The sequence below is a fragment of the Lactuca virosa genome, chromosome 3 (assembly GCF_052849685.1).
Source record: "Lactuca virosa cultivar CGN04683 chromosome 3, Lactuca_virosa_CGN04683_v6, whole genome shotgun sequence".
NCBI lineage: Eukaryota > Viridiplantae > Streptophyta > Magnoliopsida > Asterales > Asteraceae > Lactuca > Lactuca virosa.
Genome location: NC_136428.1, coordinates 24711602 through 24727935, shown reverse-complemented (window position 1 = coordinate 24727935; position 16334 = coordinate 24711602). Strand labels below are relative to the sequence as shown.

The 16334-nt window shown below is 37.4% G+C and overlaps 1 protein-coding gene and 1 long non-coding RNA gene across 2 annotated transcripts; one reads left to right on the top strand and one right to left on the bottom strand.

Annotated features, from left to right (window-relative positions):
- Positions 1-2866: 2866 nt before the first annotated feature.
- On the bottom strand, positions 2867-8272 carry LOC145165373 (cellulose synthase-like protein G2). Its single transcript, XM_079084103.1, has 6 exons — positions 7628-8272; positions 7269-7421; positions 4625-4750; positions 4106-4540; positions 3584-3931; positions 2867-3487 (listed from the first exon to the last, which is right to left on the bottom strand). Exons 1-6 carry the CDS (start codon positions 8189-8191, stop codon positions 2945-2947), a joined length of 2169 nt encoding a protein of 722 aa, XP_078940229.1. The 5' UTR covers positions 8192-8272; the 3' UTR covers positions 2867-2944.
- Positions 7651-8439, top strand: LOC145165375 (uncharacterized). Its single transcript, XR_013740039.1, has 2 exons — positions 7651-7766; positions 7881-8439. It is a non-coding gene; the product is annotated as an uncharacterized LOC145165375 (long non-coding RNA).
- Positions 8440-16334: the final 7895 nt, after the last annotated feature.

The following is a 16334-nucleotide window of genomic DNA, read 5'->3' as shown; positions in this document are numbered from 1 at the left end:
GCCCTTCTCTTTGGCTTAAACCTCTTCCTTATCTTGGTTTTGGCATTTAAGGCCTTGCATGCACGTAAAGTTTGCAACTTTACGTGGTAAATATGCCCAAGGAGGCTAGATCTACAATTTGGAGCTTTGGGGTAGCTTAAAAACGTCTGAATGAGAAATGGCTGAAGGAACTCGACGAGCTAGATAGCCAACTCGTCGAGTTAAGAAGGGTTTTCCCACTTTCTGGATTCTGCACGAACTCGGCGAGTTGTGAGTTGACTCGACGAGTTGGTCAGGGTTTTCCCGACATTTTGGACACTGCATGGACTCGACGAGTTTTCTTGAAACTCAGCGAGTTAACTGGGATTTTCACGATTCTTTGAGTTCTGAAGGAACTCGACGAGTCAGTAAGCTGCACTCGACGAGTTGGGTCAACATAAACTGTTGACCTTGACTGTTGACTTTGACTTTGACTAAGAGTTGACTAGTTGGACTTTTGAGGGTATTTTGGTAATTTGGGATCTTGATGGACTTGGTCCTATGGTGGTTATAGGTGGTAGAGTTTGTGGCTGTGATTCGGGAGTTTGATTTTATCACTACAGATTGACATTGTGAGGTGAGTTTTTCCTCACTATACTCAAGGGTCGAAGGCACCAAGGCCGACCCTTTGAATTGTTATCCTGCTTTATTGTTAGTATGATCTGTTAGATCGGTATCCTGGGTAGATAGGATGTTTCTATGTGGTTATGATCAGTTAGATCGGTATCCTTGTAAATAGGATGTTGCTATTCTTAGTGATCTTTAGAGCAATATATCTGTTTGTAGACTGTTATGTGATTATCTGATATATGTGCACATGATTGATTGGTGGTTGAGGCTTATCTGCTTTGTGCATGAACCAACAGACCAGGACATTCCACCCTGATGGTTGTGGGCCGAGAGTATTCCACCCCGAGGATGATTGGACTCATAGTATGCGGGCATTCCAACCCGATGGTTGTGGGCCGAAGGTATACCATCCCGAGGATGATTGGACCCATAGTATGTTGGCATTCCAACCCGATGGTTGAGGGCCTGGGGCATTCCAACCCGATGGTTGATTGGGCCCATAGTATGCTGTTATTATATGTGTGTTATTTGTTGTACATGTATTTTGGGGGAACTCACTAAGCTTCGGGCTTGCAGTTTTGGATTTTGTTTCAGGTACTTCAGATGATCGCGGGAAGGCGAAGGCGTGATCGTGTACCTCCTCGCATTTTTATGATTTGACTTCTGGAACACTCTGATATGAAACTATTTTGAAAACAAATTGTAATAATTAAAGGTTTTTGAATGCTTGAAAAGTTTAAATTGGCTTGAATTTTATGGATGTTACAAAAACCCAGAATCTGAAAAACCATATGGACCATTTATGAAGTTTTGCATTAATGTAAGTGTATTTTCCTAAACAAATATGGCCATTGCTACAGATGTGTGGCATGTAAAGGAACTAGATGTAAAAAAATATCACATGTCTCATTTTATGTAACCAGCCATAAAAAAAAGACAACATAAATGAATATATCCATGGATTTGACATAAGGTACTTCCAGTAGAGAAGAGAATGTGTGAAGGAGTCATGGAGAAGTCGTCATTTGTCGCTCAATGTGTTAAAACTTAAAAATAATCTGATTTTTTTTAATGGAATTTAGATGTTGTTGGTGAGGAATTGTCTACCTTTTGCACATATATTTACAATTTCGATGGAATCTTTCAACTCCCAAAAGAGATGTCGGTGTTGTTTGTTTTTTGTAAAAAACCTCTTCAGACCTCTTATTGCTGCGCGGCGCAGCACACGCACAACACTTTTCATCTCACAACTGTTTGTTTTTTAGAAGTCTTCCGGGTAAAAAAAACATCTGCGCTTGTTCTGTTTGGGGCAGTACTTGTATTGCCTCTTCCAACCTTTTTCAACATCTTCTTTTTTTCTTGCTGAAATCTTGATTATATGTTGTTGAATTCTTGTTTTACCTTCTTTTTGTTTTTCATTTTTTTGGTTTATTCTTTCTAAATGGTTTTTTTTCGTTTTTTATATTGAATAATGATAATTTCTTGTTGAAATATCATTATTTTTTTGTTGAAATATCATTATTTTTTTACTGAAATATCATAAATTCTTGCTGAAATGTCATACATTATTAAATTTTCGGTATTAAAAAAAACTATTTTCGTTATATAAAATCAGTTTATTTTATTTTTTTTAAATATCTGCAGCAACATGCAGATGTTATAAAACAAACACGTTTCTTATTACAGTCTGCAGCCGTTTGGTCCACCTCTTCTGCTACAGAGAGTTGTAGAGGTGGTCCGTAGACTTCATAAATTTTTGCTTAAAAAAAAAACAACACCGAAGTATAGCAAATGAGTCCATATATTGGTTTTTGCATAATTTATTACAAAAGTAGTGATTATGTTTAAGTATGTTGAACCAATTGATGTTTGTTTTGTGTTGTTTGCATTTTCCAGGTCGAAGCCCAATGATATCATGTCTTTATCTCCCTTTTTGAGGTAAGGGTTCAAATCCCCCTGGGGTATATGTGAAATTAAGAGTAGTTTAGGAGTTGATTAGATTCTCCGTTTTAAAAAATAAGACATTTATGTTTGAAAGGATCAACTACAAATAAAAAATGCACTCACTTTTTTGGTTTTTATAAATTGAAGAACATAATGTGATTACTATGTAAAAGATTTCTTAATTGTGAGTTATGACTTTGCATAGAATAATATCATACTAAAACCTTTTATATAGTTAATTCATAAGATAATATAATACTAAAAAATTATAAACCTAGTCATATAAACAAAATAAATCATGTGCATATCATGCAATCTCTAAACTATTAAACTGTTAAAATACAATCTTTTACATTTTATTAGTGATAGTAAAAGAAATGGATCGAAAGTTACAACACAAGCCTACCATAATCTAAAAGACCAAAGGGGAGGCGAGATACACCATTGAAGCAATGGCAATTGATCTTAATGTTATCTTTAGTGGCATTCTTCCATGGTCATTCCTAATGAACATGGCTTCATAAATAGGCCAACTATTTAAAACTCCAAAACCTGCCAAAAAGAGTTGTACAAATAAGTCCTCAAATCCTCCATTCTTGATCATTTTCATAATCCCACCTATTAACGCTACAAGGTTGACCAAAGCAACCACTGATATAGGGTAAAAGAAAGGTGATTCGACTCCAAATTCCATCATTCCTTTCTCATATCTTATATTGGCTTCTTTATCAATCACTTTGTTTGTCACATTAAATGTAGAAGAAGATACATGTAACTTCGTTAGCGTATACTCGATTACTCCAAAAATATAGCTTGAAAGAGATCGAATGATCCACGCCCTTTGGTTATTAAACCAACCTCGTGGAGTTCCCCCTCTTAGTATGAACTCAAATAATTCTTGACAATAGGCTCCTATGAATGAGAAGACATATAACAAACACCATGGATTTGAAACCTGTATAATATATCAAATTTTAAGTAGTTAAAATCTAATTAACATGTATTTGGAACTCATTTTTATGATTTTTAATTGATAATACAATCATGATACCTTAGGAAAAAGTGGAAAAGAGTGGATGATGGCTAATTGCGGTAAAATGGAATAGATAAAAAGCGGGATGCACCAAATAGGCCAAAAGGTATAATGAAGGTAACATAGGGTTTGCAAAAAGGGTAATATTTTGGACCCATAGTTAATTGGGTTGTACTCCGAAAATGCCATATCTAAAACCCCCATGGACCATCTTTGGGTTTGATTGAGCAGGTCATGAAGGTTCATGGGTGCGTCCCCTAAGAACGCTGGTCTTTTTGGTAAACAAAAGACGGACCTCCATCCTTGACATTGAAGAAGATATCCTGTGTAAAAGTCCTCCACCAATGATCCATATCGATAGCCTAACTATACAACAACAAAGAAACTTAGCTAGTGTATAATTATAAGTGTTAGATATATTTGAAGTCGTTGGTATACTCTTCAACATAGCTCTTATGGATAGAGCGGTAACTCCAACATTTATAGAAATGTTTGATATACTAACAATAACATATTAAAGCACAAAGTTCATATACATACCTTGGAGCCCCATTCAGTTTGAGCCTCAAAATCACATCTAGCTACCTCATGCGCTCGAGCCAACACTTCAGTAGATTGGATTGCTTGTCTTTGATTTTGACTTTGACTTTGTTCAAATGTACATGATGAGGGTTTTCCATAAAAGGCCCCTCTTCTGAAGAAACACCCAGTGCCAGCATGAGAAGGGCCTATTAAACCATCTAACCCGGTCATATTGATTTGGAATATGAATTTAAATTCAGCACCGTATAAATCTTCTTTATTGATCCCATGAAATAGTTGAGGATATTGGATATATGCTATGTTTTGAGAATCTTTTGAAGGGTCTAAGAAGTAACACAATGCTTCTAGTGGTGTTTTTGGGTCATTTGAGTACATGTCACAGTCCATAGTTAGGACAATTGGTGCATTTGTCATGGTATGTGATATACGAAGCTGAAACAAACAAAAGAAACATTATACCAGTATTTACATATTACACAAATTCGAAAAGACATGCGAATAGTTAAGTATTTTTACCAAAACATTAAGAGCACCAGCCTTAAATCTGTGAGGTGTGCCTTTGCGTTTCTCCCGTGAGACATAAATAAGGTTTGGCATCACATTACCTTGGACATCGTTGTCTATAGTGCCATTTAACAAAACCTGTTCACATCATACATTAGCATCGTGGCATTTATATTTTGCAATATATAGATACAAACAACTACATATAGAAAACACATGTTATTATATATAAATCTTAAACGATTAAGAAAATATTTATACAACCACATATTTTTCTTTTACGAACTTATTTAACATAAAGAATTTTTTACTGACCTTCACAATAATGTTTAATACATTCTCAAAATTTCTTTTACCAATCCAAATAATAAATTTCATCTTTTATGAACAATTTATACATGTAAAAATTTATGGAGTTGTATTAACGAATTAAAACATAATTAAATAATTTATATATATAAATTGTTTTATTTTATAGATCAATGAAAGTTATAAAATAAAAACACCTATGAAAGATAATACTAGTGGGGCAGAAATCTTTTTTGTATTGTATTTTTTTAAGCAACTATTTCTTTTCAACCTTCTCTTGTCGCCTTATTTAAATATCGTTGCATGTGGTCTGTTGGTCATTTTGTGATATATATATATATATATATATATATATATATATATATATATATATATATATATATATAGTTAAGTTCATATGAGACGGCCTAATTTTGTCAGACCGTGAGACGAAATCCTAGCCACTCATTTTATAGATAAAAAAAACATTTTTAAAATGCAAAATAATTGAAAATTTTTGAATTTTTTTTTCAAATATTATTTTCTTCATTTATATTTTCCAAAAATTAAATAAAAAAAATAAAAAAAAATACCATTTTTTTACATATTCTACTAGAATATTAGAATATTTTACATATCTGAAAAATCTAGTAGAATATTCTAACAATCTAAAAATTACATTAGCATAATAATTAAAAAAAAAGAATTTTCGGATTTTTCATTTTATTTTACATTTTAAAATTATTTTTATATTGCGTCTCACGGTCTTATAAAATTTGCATAGTCTCAAATGAACCTGGATCTCTCTCTCTCTCTCTCTATATATATATATATATATATATATATATATATATATATATATATATATATATATATATATATATATATATATATATATATAGTGAAAAAGGGAATATACATTACAGCCCCACCTAAGCTTAGGTACTAAACCTCTTGAAAATACATTATTTTACTATATACAGATTACGGTTAGTGGATTCACGATTAATACTTGAAGATGTAAATTCAAGATCGACACAATAGGGTTTAGGGTGTAGGGTTTAAGGTTTAGCGTTTAGGGTTTAGGGTTTAGGGTTTATGGTTTATGGTTTAGGGTTTAGGGTTTAACATTTATGGTTTAGGGTTTAGGGTTTAGGGTTTAGCATTTACGGTTTAGGGTTTAGGGTTGATAAGGAAGCAAAAATATTGATTATCTTGGCCCTGCGTGACAGTGAAAACAAGTAATGTTCACTTGGGTGAAGTAATAAACGATATATGTACCAAGTGAAAGAAAGTAATAAACAGAGATGGTAAAACGATAATGAAAAAAAGAAATGTTATCGAGGATGGTATATTACCAAGTGAAACCAAACCGGGTATATTTTCCAAATTAAAACGACATATTTTAGAGGTTTAGTACCTAAGCTTAGATGGGGCTGTAATGTATATTCACTATCCCCGTATATATATATATATATATATATATATATATATATATATATATATATATATATATATATATATATATATATAATATCGAACTTTTGTTTATCTCATTTTATTTACTAAAACTACATACTTGACCAATATCAAATATTATATTTTTGAAAAGTTTTATTAAACATTTTAAATATAGTTGTTGAGAAAAGCTTTATAAAAAAAGTTGTGTATTGGAAATAATGCATATAACCCACTTTATTGATACTTTGCTAGCTTCTCTTGCAAGTTCTTAATAAAAATTTTCATTTTTATTTTCTTTTTATTTATTTGTTTTTGCATAAAACCCAGTTTCTTTAAATTAAAATGATGAATCCATATTCTAATAAATAAATAAGTTTATTCTGCTATTGACAAGTGTTATAATATTAGAAACATTTGTTAATATTATATGCTACATATCATGCCACATGTCAACTAATTATTTTTCTATTTCAAATTTAAAATTTAAAATTTCCCACTTTAGTTAAATTAAATTATCAATTAATTCTTTATTTCAAATTTTAAATTTTAAATTTTACACTCTAATTACATTAAATTAATAATATTTGAATAAAAAATAAAATAAAATTAATATATATTATATGGTGATATAATTTCATGTATTTATTTAAATCAACGATTTTAATTTTATATACATAAGAAAATATCTTTTAATTAATAATTTATTGAAAATAATTTATTTGAAATAATTGATTAATAATTTTGAGTTTTACTATAAAAGTTTAATTAATTGTCTAACCATGATTCTCACGGGTTATAAACTAGTACGTAATATATCAAAAATAATATATCAAAAATAATAAATTACAGAATGAGCTAATTAAATGCTCTAGCAGCTACATAAATTTTCGTTGGACCTAATTCTAACCTGGACAACAGTCGGGTGGTCCACACGTGTGAATTCAATGTTCCACTGGTTGAAGACATGGCCATACTTCTTATCATCATCATCATCATCAAGATCAACATTTCCACATACGACACTTTCTTCCACTTTCACTTTCATTCTCTCATACATCGACTGCAATAAAAGTTTGGATTTTGGTGAAGATCGACCACATAAATCTTTTCGTAGATAAGTTTCAAGATAGATAGATAGATATAACGATGTTAAATTTGGGTAAAAGGTAAAATGCCAAAACGTAAATCTTATTATATGTCATTTTCTTTATTTTTTGTAACAAGATAATTTTGATAAATACTTTTTATATTAAAAAAAAAAAAGACCTTGATTTCATGGGTCTCAGGGAAGCGAGGGTAGTGGGAGGTAAAATGAGCTTCTGGACATCTATCCATTATTCCGTTCTTCTTGCAATATGGCAACCATTGTTTTGCAAACTTAGCAGCTTCCATGAAAGCAAACAGTGTAAGTTTTGAGCCTCCATCGTCTGACAAATAAACCGACAATTTCTCTGTCGGGTAATCATAAGCCATGATTGACAAAGCCGTATTCACCACCACCATTGGTGGTTCTTTGTAGGGATCCGCCGTGCATACGAACACATCCATGGCCGGATATTTGGTCTCATCCTTTGGGAGGTTTTCAGGGAAGGTTCTCCGGTGAACCGGATTCATTCTAAAGCCTTGGTGAGTGAACCACATAAAAGCTAAGACGATATCAGCCAGTAACATGAGTACAGAGACGGTGGTGTTGGTGGTGTGGAAGAGGATGGTGGTTTGGTGATAAAGAATGGCTACGATGTTGCATGCGTATATCAGTGCAAATATACGATTGGGCCATGTGCGATGGCAGGTCAACCGTGTGTGAAGTGGAGGGGGGTGGTTTTGCATGGTGGTTCTTTGGCTTCCAGTGGCGCTCCGGCTACGTACCCAATATTAATTACTTGATTTTGATTTGATTGTATAGGTTCTTTAAATATCGAAATGTCATCCTACTTATATTAATTTAAAATTGAGACCAATAGGAAGATACTTTTACTTTATAATAAACTACGATGTAATATGTAAGTTTTAGCAAATGAGTTGCATAGTTCATACTAACAACTATGCTGTTATTTAATACATAAATGTTTTAACCATGATGTATTATGATGATTACAGTTATATATATATATACCATAATAATAATATAGAATATTATAATCATTAAACCGATTATATGTAATGGAAATAATTAAATAATAATTATAATCTTTTTAAAGATCTTGTAAATAATTTGCACCTGATTTGAAAATGAAATTATTGAACTTTTAATTAATAAGCCGTCTTAATATCATATTACTAAATTGTTAAAGATGGTTATGGAGACATATAAGCCAAAAACAGAAACAAAAAACTTCCAATAAAACAGCTACGAAAAGCAATAATCATGCCGTCAACAAATTTTACTCTATTATTTTATGTTATAATATATTATCAACAACAGATAAATATATTCAGTCTTAAATTGTGCAGCTACGATTGCTGATCGGTTTCTGATGTTATTATTGCAGATATAGTTATGAGACTTATCCAAGTGGGAGACTATTGGATTAGATGTCTAAGTTCATAACTATTTCTGGGATGTATTTGACCCGATTAACATGGTCCATTTGGGTTGCATGGCATTGCAACACATGGATAGACTAAATGAGAGAAAGGACACTAAAAGATTATTAATATATTATAAGTTCTAATATATTAATAATATTATTTAATTAGTATTGATCCAAGAATTAATTTGGAATTAATTAAGTGATCAAAAAGAGACTAATTAAATATATGGGGTTGATTGTGTAAATCATTTATTCTTGTATAGTGGGCTAATGATCCATGGTTTGTATGGATTGGGTCAAAACCCATAAGGTGCTCCATGGATAATCCATGGAGGTTACAAACCCATGGATCATGGAATATGAAAAGCCATGACAATTAGGGTTTACATGGTGTAACCCTAATTGTGCCACAACTATATAAAGAACCCCATGCAAGCAAAATCGGGACTACTACTTGTACAAGATAGAGGGCTAGCCGATTTTGAGGTTAAGTGAACTTCTCTCAAGCCTATTCCAAGAGTTGTAGTGTTGTGTGAGACATTTGAGGCATCACACTTAAGGTGTTAGGCTCACAAGGTTCTCAAGGAATCCAAACTACAAAAGGTATGTTCTTCTTCTAGCATTTATGTTTTAAAGTTCCCCATGTTATGTTAGCTAGTTGAAGAACCTTGGAAAATCAATTTTGCATGTATCATATTAAAACATAGATCCAAGGTTTCTAGGGTTACATGTACGCCTTAGGAGTGTTAGAATGCTCAAAACCCAACAAAAATACCATGCAATTATTTGATTATGTAATATGTTAGAACAACATGCTAGTACTAGGCTAGGGATCTTCAAGAATTGAATGATAGAATTGCCTGATTACATGATGCTTGATAGCCTAGAGTTTTCCTTATATGAAATTGACATCATTACTGTAGTTGCTTAGTGTATGCGTCATGGCTGTATATAATTAAGATCTTATAGCCTGAGAATGTTTGGTTTGGCCTTATTTCCTGTTCTTGTATGATGAAGGGCTTAGGGTAGGATCAGGTATTCGAAAGTATATAGGGTCCAACATTATGTATCGCTAGCATACACTAGTGTTGCAGGGTTGGTGGAAGTTTCATGGATGGGTGGGTAGTGAGAGGCAGGGAGGCCAGTTACAAGATATTTATCATTCCTCTAGGAGTGAGTATTGAGTGCTCGCTATGATTATGTATAATTTTAGGGCGTTGTGATGATACTTGAGACAAATATGGGTAGGTGTGGAAGGTAGTATGGGCCCGTACTATTGAAAGCACAGGACCCATATACGTAGCAAGGAAGTCACAACTCCTAGGGTTGGGTTGGGAGTTGGTCCCCTGTCATTATATGGATTATCAGAGATCTTTATGGAGTCTTACCAGAGTGGTGGTTACGAGACGTCTTGAGACAGGATCCAGGTTAGGATCGGGAGCTGGCAGCTAGGATAGGCTAGCATTTTCAGAGGATCGTGTTAGTGAGATCATCCGGGAGGAGGTGATCAAGATTGTCCGAGGACAGTTGCCAAAGATGTGTGGGTTTATTAAGACCTCCATGGTTGAGTATTTCTACGAGCGCTATGCAGCCCTTGCTGAGACGGCTGCTGCAGCAGCTGTATCTACGGCATGAGGAGGAGCTGGTCGAGCTTTCTAGTGCTGGGACATATTCTGATGAGCAGAGGACTGCAGTTACTTGAGATTAGGGAGATATTTTGTACTCATTACATTCCGCGGGCTGAGCGGGAGTGGCTATCACAGGAGTGTCTGGATTTGAGGTTTCGGGGGGTTTTGCTCGAGGCCGGAATGCGAGTCGCGGGGACTCCGGAAAGGAGTGATGATTATGTTCAGCTGGAGTTTTGCAACTGGAAGTAGAATGGTTAATTGAAGGATTGGACTGTCGTTTTATCGGGCAAAGATTGTGCCCTTTCAGTTTTCGAGCTCGAAGGAGTGAGCAGGCTTGTGACCCCAGGATCAGGTTGTATTCCAGCTTGTGGTCAGTTGGTTGCAGGGATTAGTGACAGTATTTGAGCGCCGGTGAGTGCAGGTGGGTCGATGTGGCATAGGTATTTTGTGAGGTACGGTTTGCCTTGGATCTCTTGTATCAGACGGTAAGGATCGACTATGCGACCTATTGCACTTTTGAGATTGTAGACTATGTCTTGGGAGTAATTTGTAGCCCAGTTTAGGGCAGAGATTGCTTCAGCTACTGCATATCAGCTGTTGACGTTTGAGCGGGTGAGTGAGTCAGGGTGCGAACCCTGAATGAAATGATTTCTAGAGCCTGAGGCGGGAGACTTGTTTGAAGTACCTTTGGAAAAGGGGTATTATGTGGGAGGTCTGCGGATAGGGTCCCACAGAAGAGTTATTCTGCATTATCAAGATTCAGTGGTTTTAGCAACCGTTCGTGATTGACGGACGAAAGCACCAGGGGAAGTAGCCCGTCGCCGAGGTATTAGTTGGAGTATCTATCTTTTGGTCTTCAGGACGTGAGTGTGGGGTCATTCAAGCATTAGTGATTGTTGGTTTCTCTGGGATTCAGGAAGTGTTCATCAGGTTCTTAGAAGTGTATGATCATTTGGGATTGGCTAGTAATGGAACACTAGATAGAAAGAGTTGGTTGTCATCAGATCGATTGTTTGGAAGTGAGAAGGATTGGGAATCCTCCAATCATCATGTATCGTGAAGACTTAGTCGAAGCTAAGTGGGGGAGAATCGTGTCGAGATACAGAAGCAGGAGCGGTGTTGAAAATGGGTTAAGTTTCGCATCGTGTTCAGGAAGGAAGACAACCCAAGTGGCTGTTTGGTTTGAGGGTTGTGTGAGTTGGGAGTTCAGTAAAACTCCCTAGCATGTGTATCATGTTTTCTTGGTGCTTGATAACAGAAGTTGGGGAACCAGGTTGGAGTTCTAGTCATGAATTGAGTTCAGTTCGAGTATTCGGTCGAGGGTGTGCTCGACTCTGAGGGTTTTTGGATTGATAGATTGAGGGTTTTGTTGGCTGCCAGGGCTCGGCAGTAATTTTAGCACGGGTGTGCGGGTTATTTAGCATATGTGGTAGACACGCGGATCAGGGAGCAGACCACGGGTTTCCGAGAGGGTGGACGATCGACATGAGGCATAGGGTTAGTCCGGGGTTAGAGTCCACCAAATGGATCAGGGGTTCGGAACCCCAAGTGGGTGAGAACAGTCTTCATGGGAGAGATCACCAGAAGGGGTAGTCCAGGGAGATGCTCAACAGTTTAGAGCGGTCCGGATAGACTGAAGGCCGGTGGGGCGTACCGGTCAGGCCGAAGGCTCGGAGAACGGTCCAGACAGGCTGAAGGCCCAGAGAGGCGGTCCAGACATGCTGAAGGTTCTGAGAGTGGTCCAGATAGACTGAAGGCCTGGTGAGGCGGTCCAGTCATGATGAAGACTGTATGTGTGTTAGTAGATCTATGTGCAGGTATTGAGTATGCTGCCATGCGATAGCAATCAGTAGGTCTGTCCCCAAGTATTAAACATGCTGATGGAGTATGCTGAAGACTTTGTATGGGTTTTGTTAGTTATATGATCAGGTTCTGAGTATATATGTGTTATGGGGTAGCAACTTGTTCTACAAGTGGATAGTGTGGGGTGAGGTTTCAGTACTGTGACGCTTGTTGGTGTTATGAAGGACATTGATTAGGCCCTCTTGGGCAATGGAGGAGATGGGAATCTCCAGGATGGAGCATTGGGACAACTGAAGTGACGACATCAGTGTCGATAGGTTATCGAGGACATTACAGTCATAGGTTGTGGGCAAAGAGATTGTGTTGATTATGTCTTTTGTAGGAGTGCGTTCGGGTTAGATCTTTCTCCTGATCGTTTATGGCGACACATTATATGTGGGTAGGGTTGAGGCAGTCCTGATCTATGCAGTAGGCCAAGATACCCAGTGCGGGCCGACTGAAAGTCGTAGGCACGGAGGCTCAAGAGGAGCGGTAGGGTTGAGGCGGTGGGCCAACAAACCCTAAGAGTTTCAAGTCGATGGTTGAATTGATTCGACATGTTGGTATTTCAATCTAGGGAATTCCATCCCGAGGATGACCGGACCCTATGATTAATTTGACTTGGCATATTGGTATTACCACCAGAAGGGTGGTATGGGATAGATATGAGTGTCGTACTGGTGGGTCGGTAGTGGTAGGTATGTTATTGGTGGTAATCGCTTGCGGGACTGTATTCTATGGAAGTGGTGGATGGCAAGGAACGACATGGTAAATTATCATCGGTATTAAGTGGACATCTTTTTCTGATGGTCTATTAGATGGCATGTTGTGCTTGATCGGGCTGAGGCGGTCCTGTTCTATGCAGTAGGCCAAGATACCTGGTGCGGACCAACTGTAAGTCGTAGGGGCAGGGATTCAGCAGAATATGACCCAAGGTTCTATTCCGGGTAGGAACTTCAGGTTCCCAGGGCTGGATAGTCTGTTAGTAGTAATGGGAAGAGAGCTAGTGATGGATAGTATGAGTGGTCGGCCAGGGAGTCAGACCGAATCCAGATTTCCAGATTGCAGGTTTTAGGTGGTGAAGGATTGTGTGCCGCATGGGATTGTGGAATCGTCTTCTCTGGGATGAAAAGATTCCCATTGGGTTTAGTCTCCTTCGAAAGTCGTCAGATGTCATGGTTATGGAGGTGCCCCTCAGGATGTCGCGTTACCAGGGATGGTAAGGAATGATTTCGAGGACGAAATCGAATTTAAGTGGGGGAGAGTTGTAACATCCCAAGTTTTGTCATTTGTAGTCCCTGGGGATGGAAGGGTAAATCCATGAAGAGCCTAAGGGCTAAATTGTAATTTTGGGACCAGGAGGAGTATGCTGCGTGTACATAAGGGTACGCTGGGCGTACTCATAATAGAAGGAAACCCTAATATCTCGGGTTGGGGGCTATATAAACATCCTTATGGCTCATTTTCTCTCCTCCTTCTCAGCCTCCATCTTCCAGAAACATCCCCAAACCCTAGTTCTTGTGTGTGAGAGTGAGTTGGTGGGTATTTTGAGCTCTTGAAGGTGAAGCCATTGCAACAAATAGTTAAAGAAGGAGATTGGATTGTAGATCTGAAGTTGTGTTGTGCCCTAGAAGCTCCAGAAGATAAAAAGCTTCAAACTTTATGCTTGTAAGTCATGGATCTAGCCTTTCTAGCATTATGGAACCATTTCTTGTCCCAAAAAACCCCAATATGGTGCATGATGCATTTTGGACAAGATAAGTTGTCCTTTCTGGACCTTGAAGAGGTCTTAAGTGATAAAAATGAGGTCCTAATGGCTTAAGATGTCCCATGCATGTAGTAGAAGGGTCTTAATGGATTAAGACCTTGGATTAAGAGCTTTATGGACGTCCAAAGTGATAAAGTTCGAGACTTTATGAGTCCTAGGCACATTTGATCACTGGATCTGGAGTTTGGGCTTAAGTGCTTAAGCCATTAAGCACTTATTAGGGTTTTGGTGAAACCCTGCGTACGCCCAACGTAAGGTTCTATACGCCCAGCGTACTGAGTCAATGACCCCGTTTTCCAGTCAATGTGAGACTTGTGTACGCCCCGCGTAGCCTTGGGGCCTTGCTGGACTTTTCACGATTCTTGGTGATTTGGGCTACTTTTTGGGCTAGTAGGGTTTGGGCCTTGCTGGACTTTCTGAGTAGATATGTTTTGGACCAGTTTTGGTGATAGTGGATCATGGGGTTAAGCCCAATAAGGAAGTTGGGCCTAATTTAGTAAATTGGGCCAATAATGGGCCTTGCATAGAGACTTTCAAGGTTATAGACTTGGAATTGGGCCTTGGCCCAATAAAAGAGAATGGACATGATGGATTGAGTAGACCCTTAGCCAAGATTGTTATGTTGTGTAATGACTTGGTATTTATCATGTCATAGTTCGGGATTTCCGGATTTGGGAGTTGATACTTCAGTTCAGGTCGGCATTGCGAGGTGAGTTATCCTCACTATATCAACATGGTCTAAGGCATCAAGGCCGACCCTTTCTCGGATTGTATACTGGTTTGTTTGATATGTTTATTGATCTGTTAGATCGGTGTCCTGGTAATTAGGACGGTATTATGTTTAATGACCTGGTTTAGGTCGGTATCCTGGTATATAAGATGATGCTATGTTAGTGACCAGTTAGGTCGGTATCCTGGTTGTAGGATGTTGTTATACTATATGATCTGTTAGATCGGTTTGTTTGTCTATAGACTGTTATGTGATTATCTGTTATATGTGCACATGGTTGTTTGATCGGGGGTTGGGTTGAGGCGGGTCCTGCTTTGTGTTGTAGGCCAACATACCCAGGGCGGACCAGATAGACTGCAGATCCGGTGTGGGCAGTCTAGTCATACTATAGACTCAGAGAGTGGACTAGGTGGACTAAAGGCCCGGTGCAGGCGGACCAGTCACACTGTAAACTCGAGATGTATGGTTGTTCTGTATTTGTTGATATGATATGATTATGGTTATATGAGGTTGGTATTTTCGGGGTAACTCACTAAGCCTTCGAGCTTACAGTTTCAGTTTATTGTTTTAGGTTCAGCAGATGACAGCGGGAAGGCGAAGGTGTGACCGCACACTTCCTCGATTGATGATTATGATTTATGGGAACTCTGATGTTTAAACTATTTTGAAAACAAATTGTAATAACTGAATGGTTTTAAATGTTTGAAAGGTTTAAATTGGCTCGAATTGTTATGGACGTTACAGTAGCTTAAAAACGTCTGAATAAGAAATTGCTGAAAGAACTTGACGAGTTGGATAGCCAAATCGACGAGTTAAGACGGGTTTTCCGTCTTTCTGTATTCTGCATGAACTCGGAGAGTTGTGAGTTGACTCGACGAGTTGGTCAGGGTTTTCCCGACATTTTGGACACTGCATGGACTCGACGAGTTGTTTGGAAACTCGGCGAGTCAACTGGGCTTTTCTCGATTCTTTGAGTTCTGAAGGAACTCGACGAGTCAATAAGCTGCAGTCGACGAGTTGGGTCAACATGGACTGTTGACCTTGATTGTTGACTTTGACTTTGACTAAGGGTTGACCAGTTGGACTTTTGAAGGTATTTTGGTAATTTGGGATATTGATGGACCTTGTCCTATGGTGGTTATAGGTGGTGGAGTTTGTGGCTGTGATTCGGGAGTTTGATTTTATCACTACAGATCGACATTGTGAGGTGAGTTTTTTCTCATAATACTCAAGGGTCGAAGGTACCAAGGCCGACCCTTTGGATTGTTATCCTGCTTTATTGTTAGTATGATCTGTTAGATCGGTATCCTGGTAGATAGGATGTTTCTATATGGTTATGATCAGTTAGATCGGTATCCTGGTAAATAGGATGTTGCTATGCTTAGTGATCTTTAGATCAGTATACTATTATGTGATTATCTGATATAGGTGTACATGATTGATTGGTGGTTGAGGCTTATCTGCTTTGTGC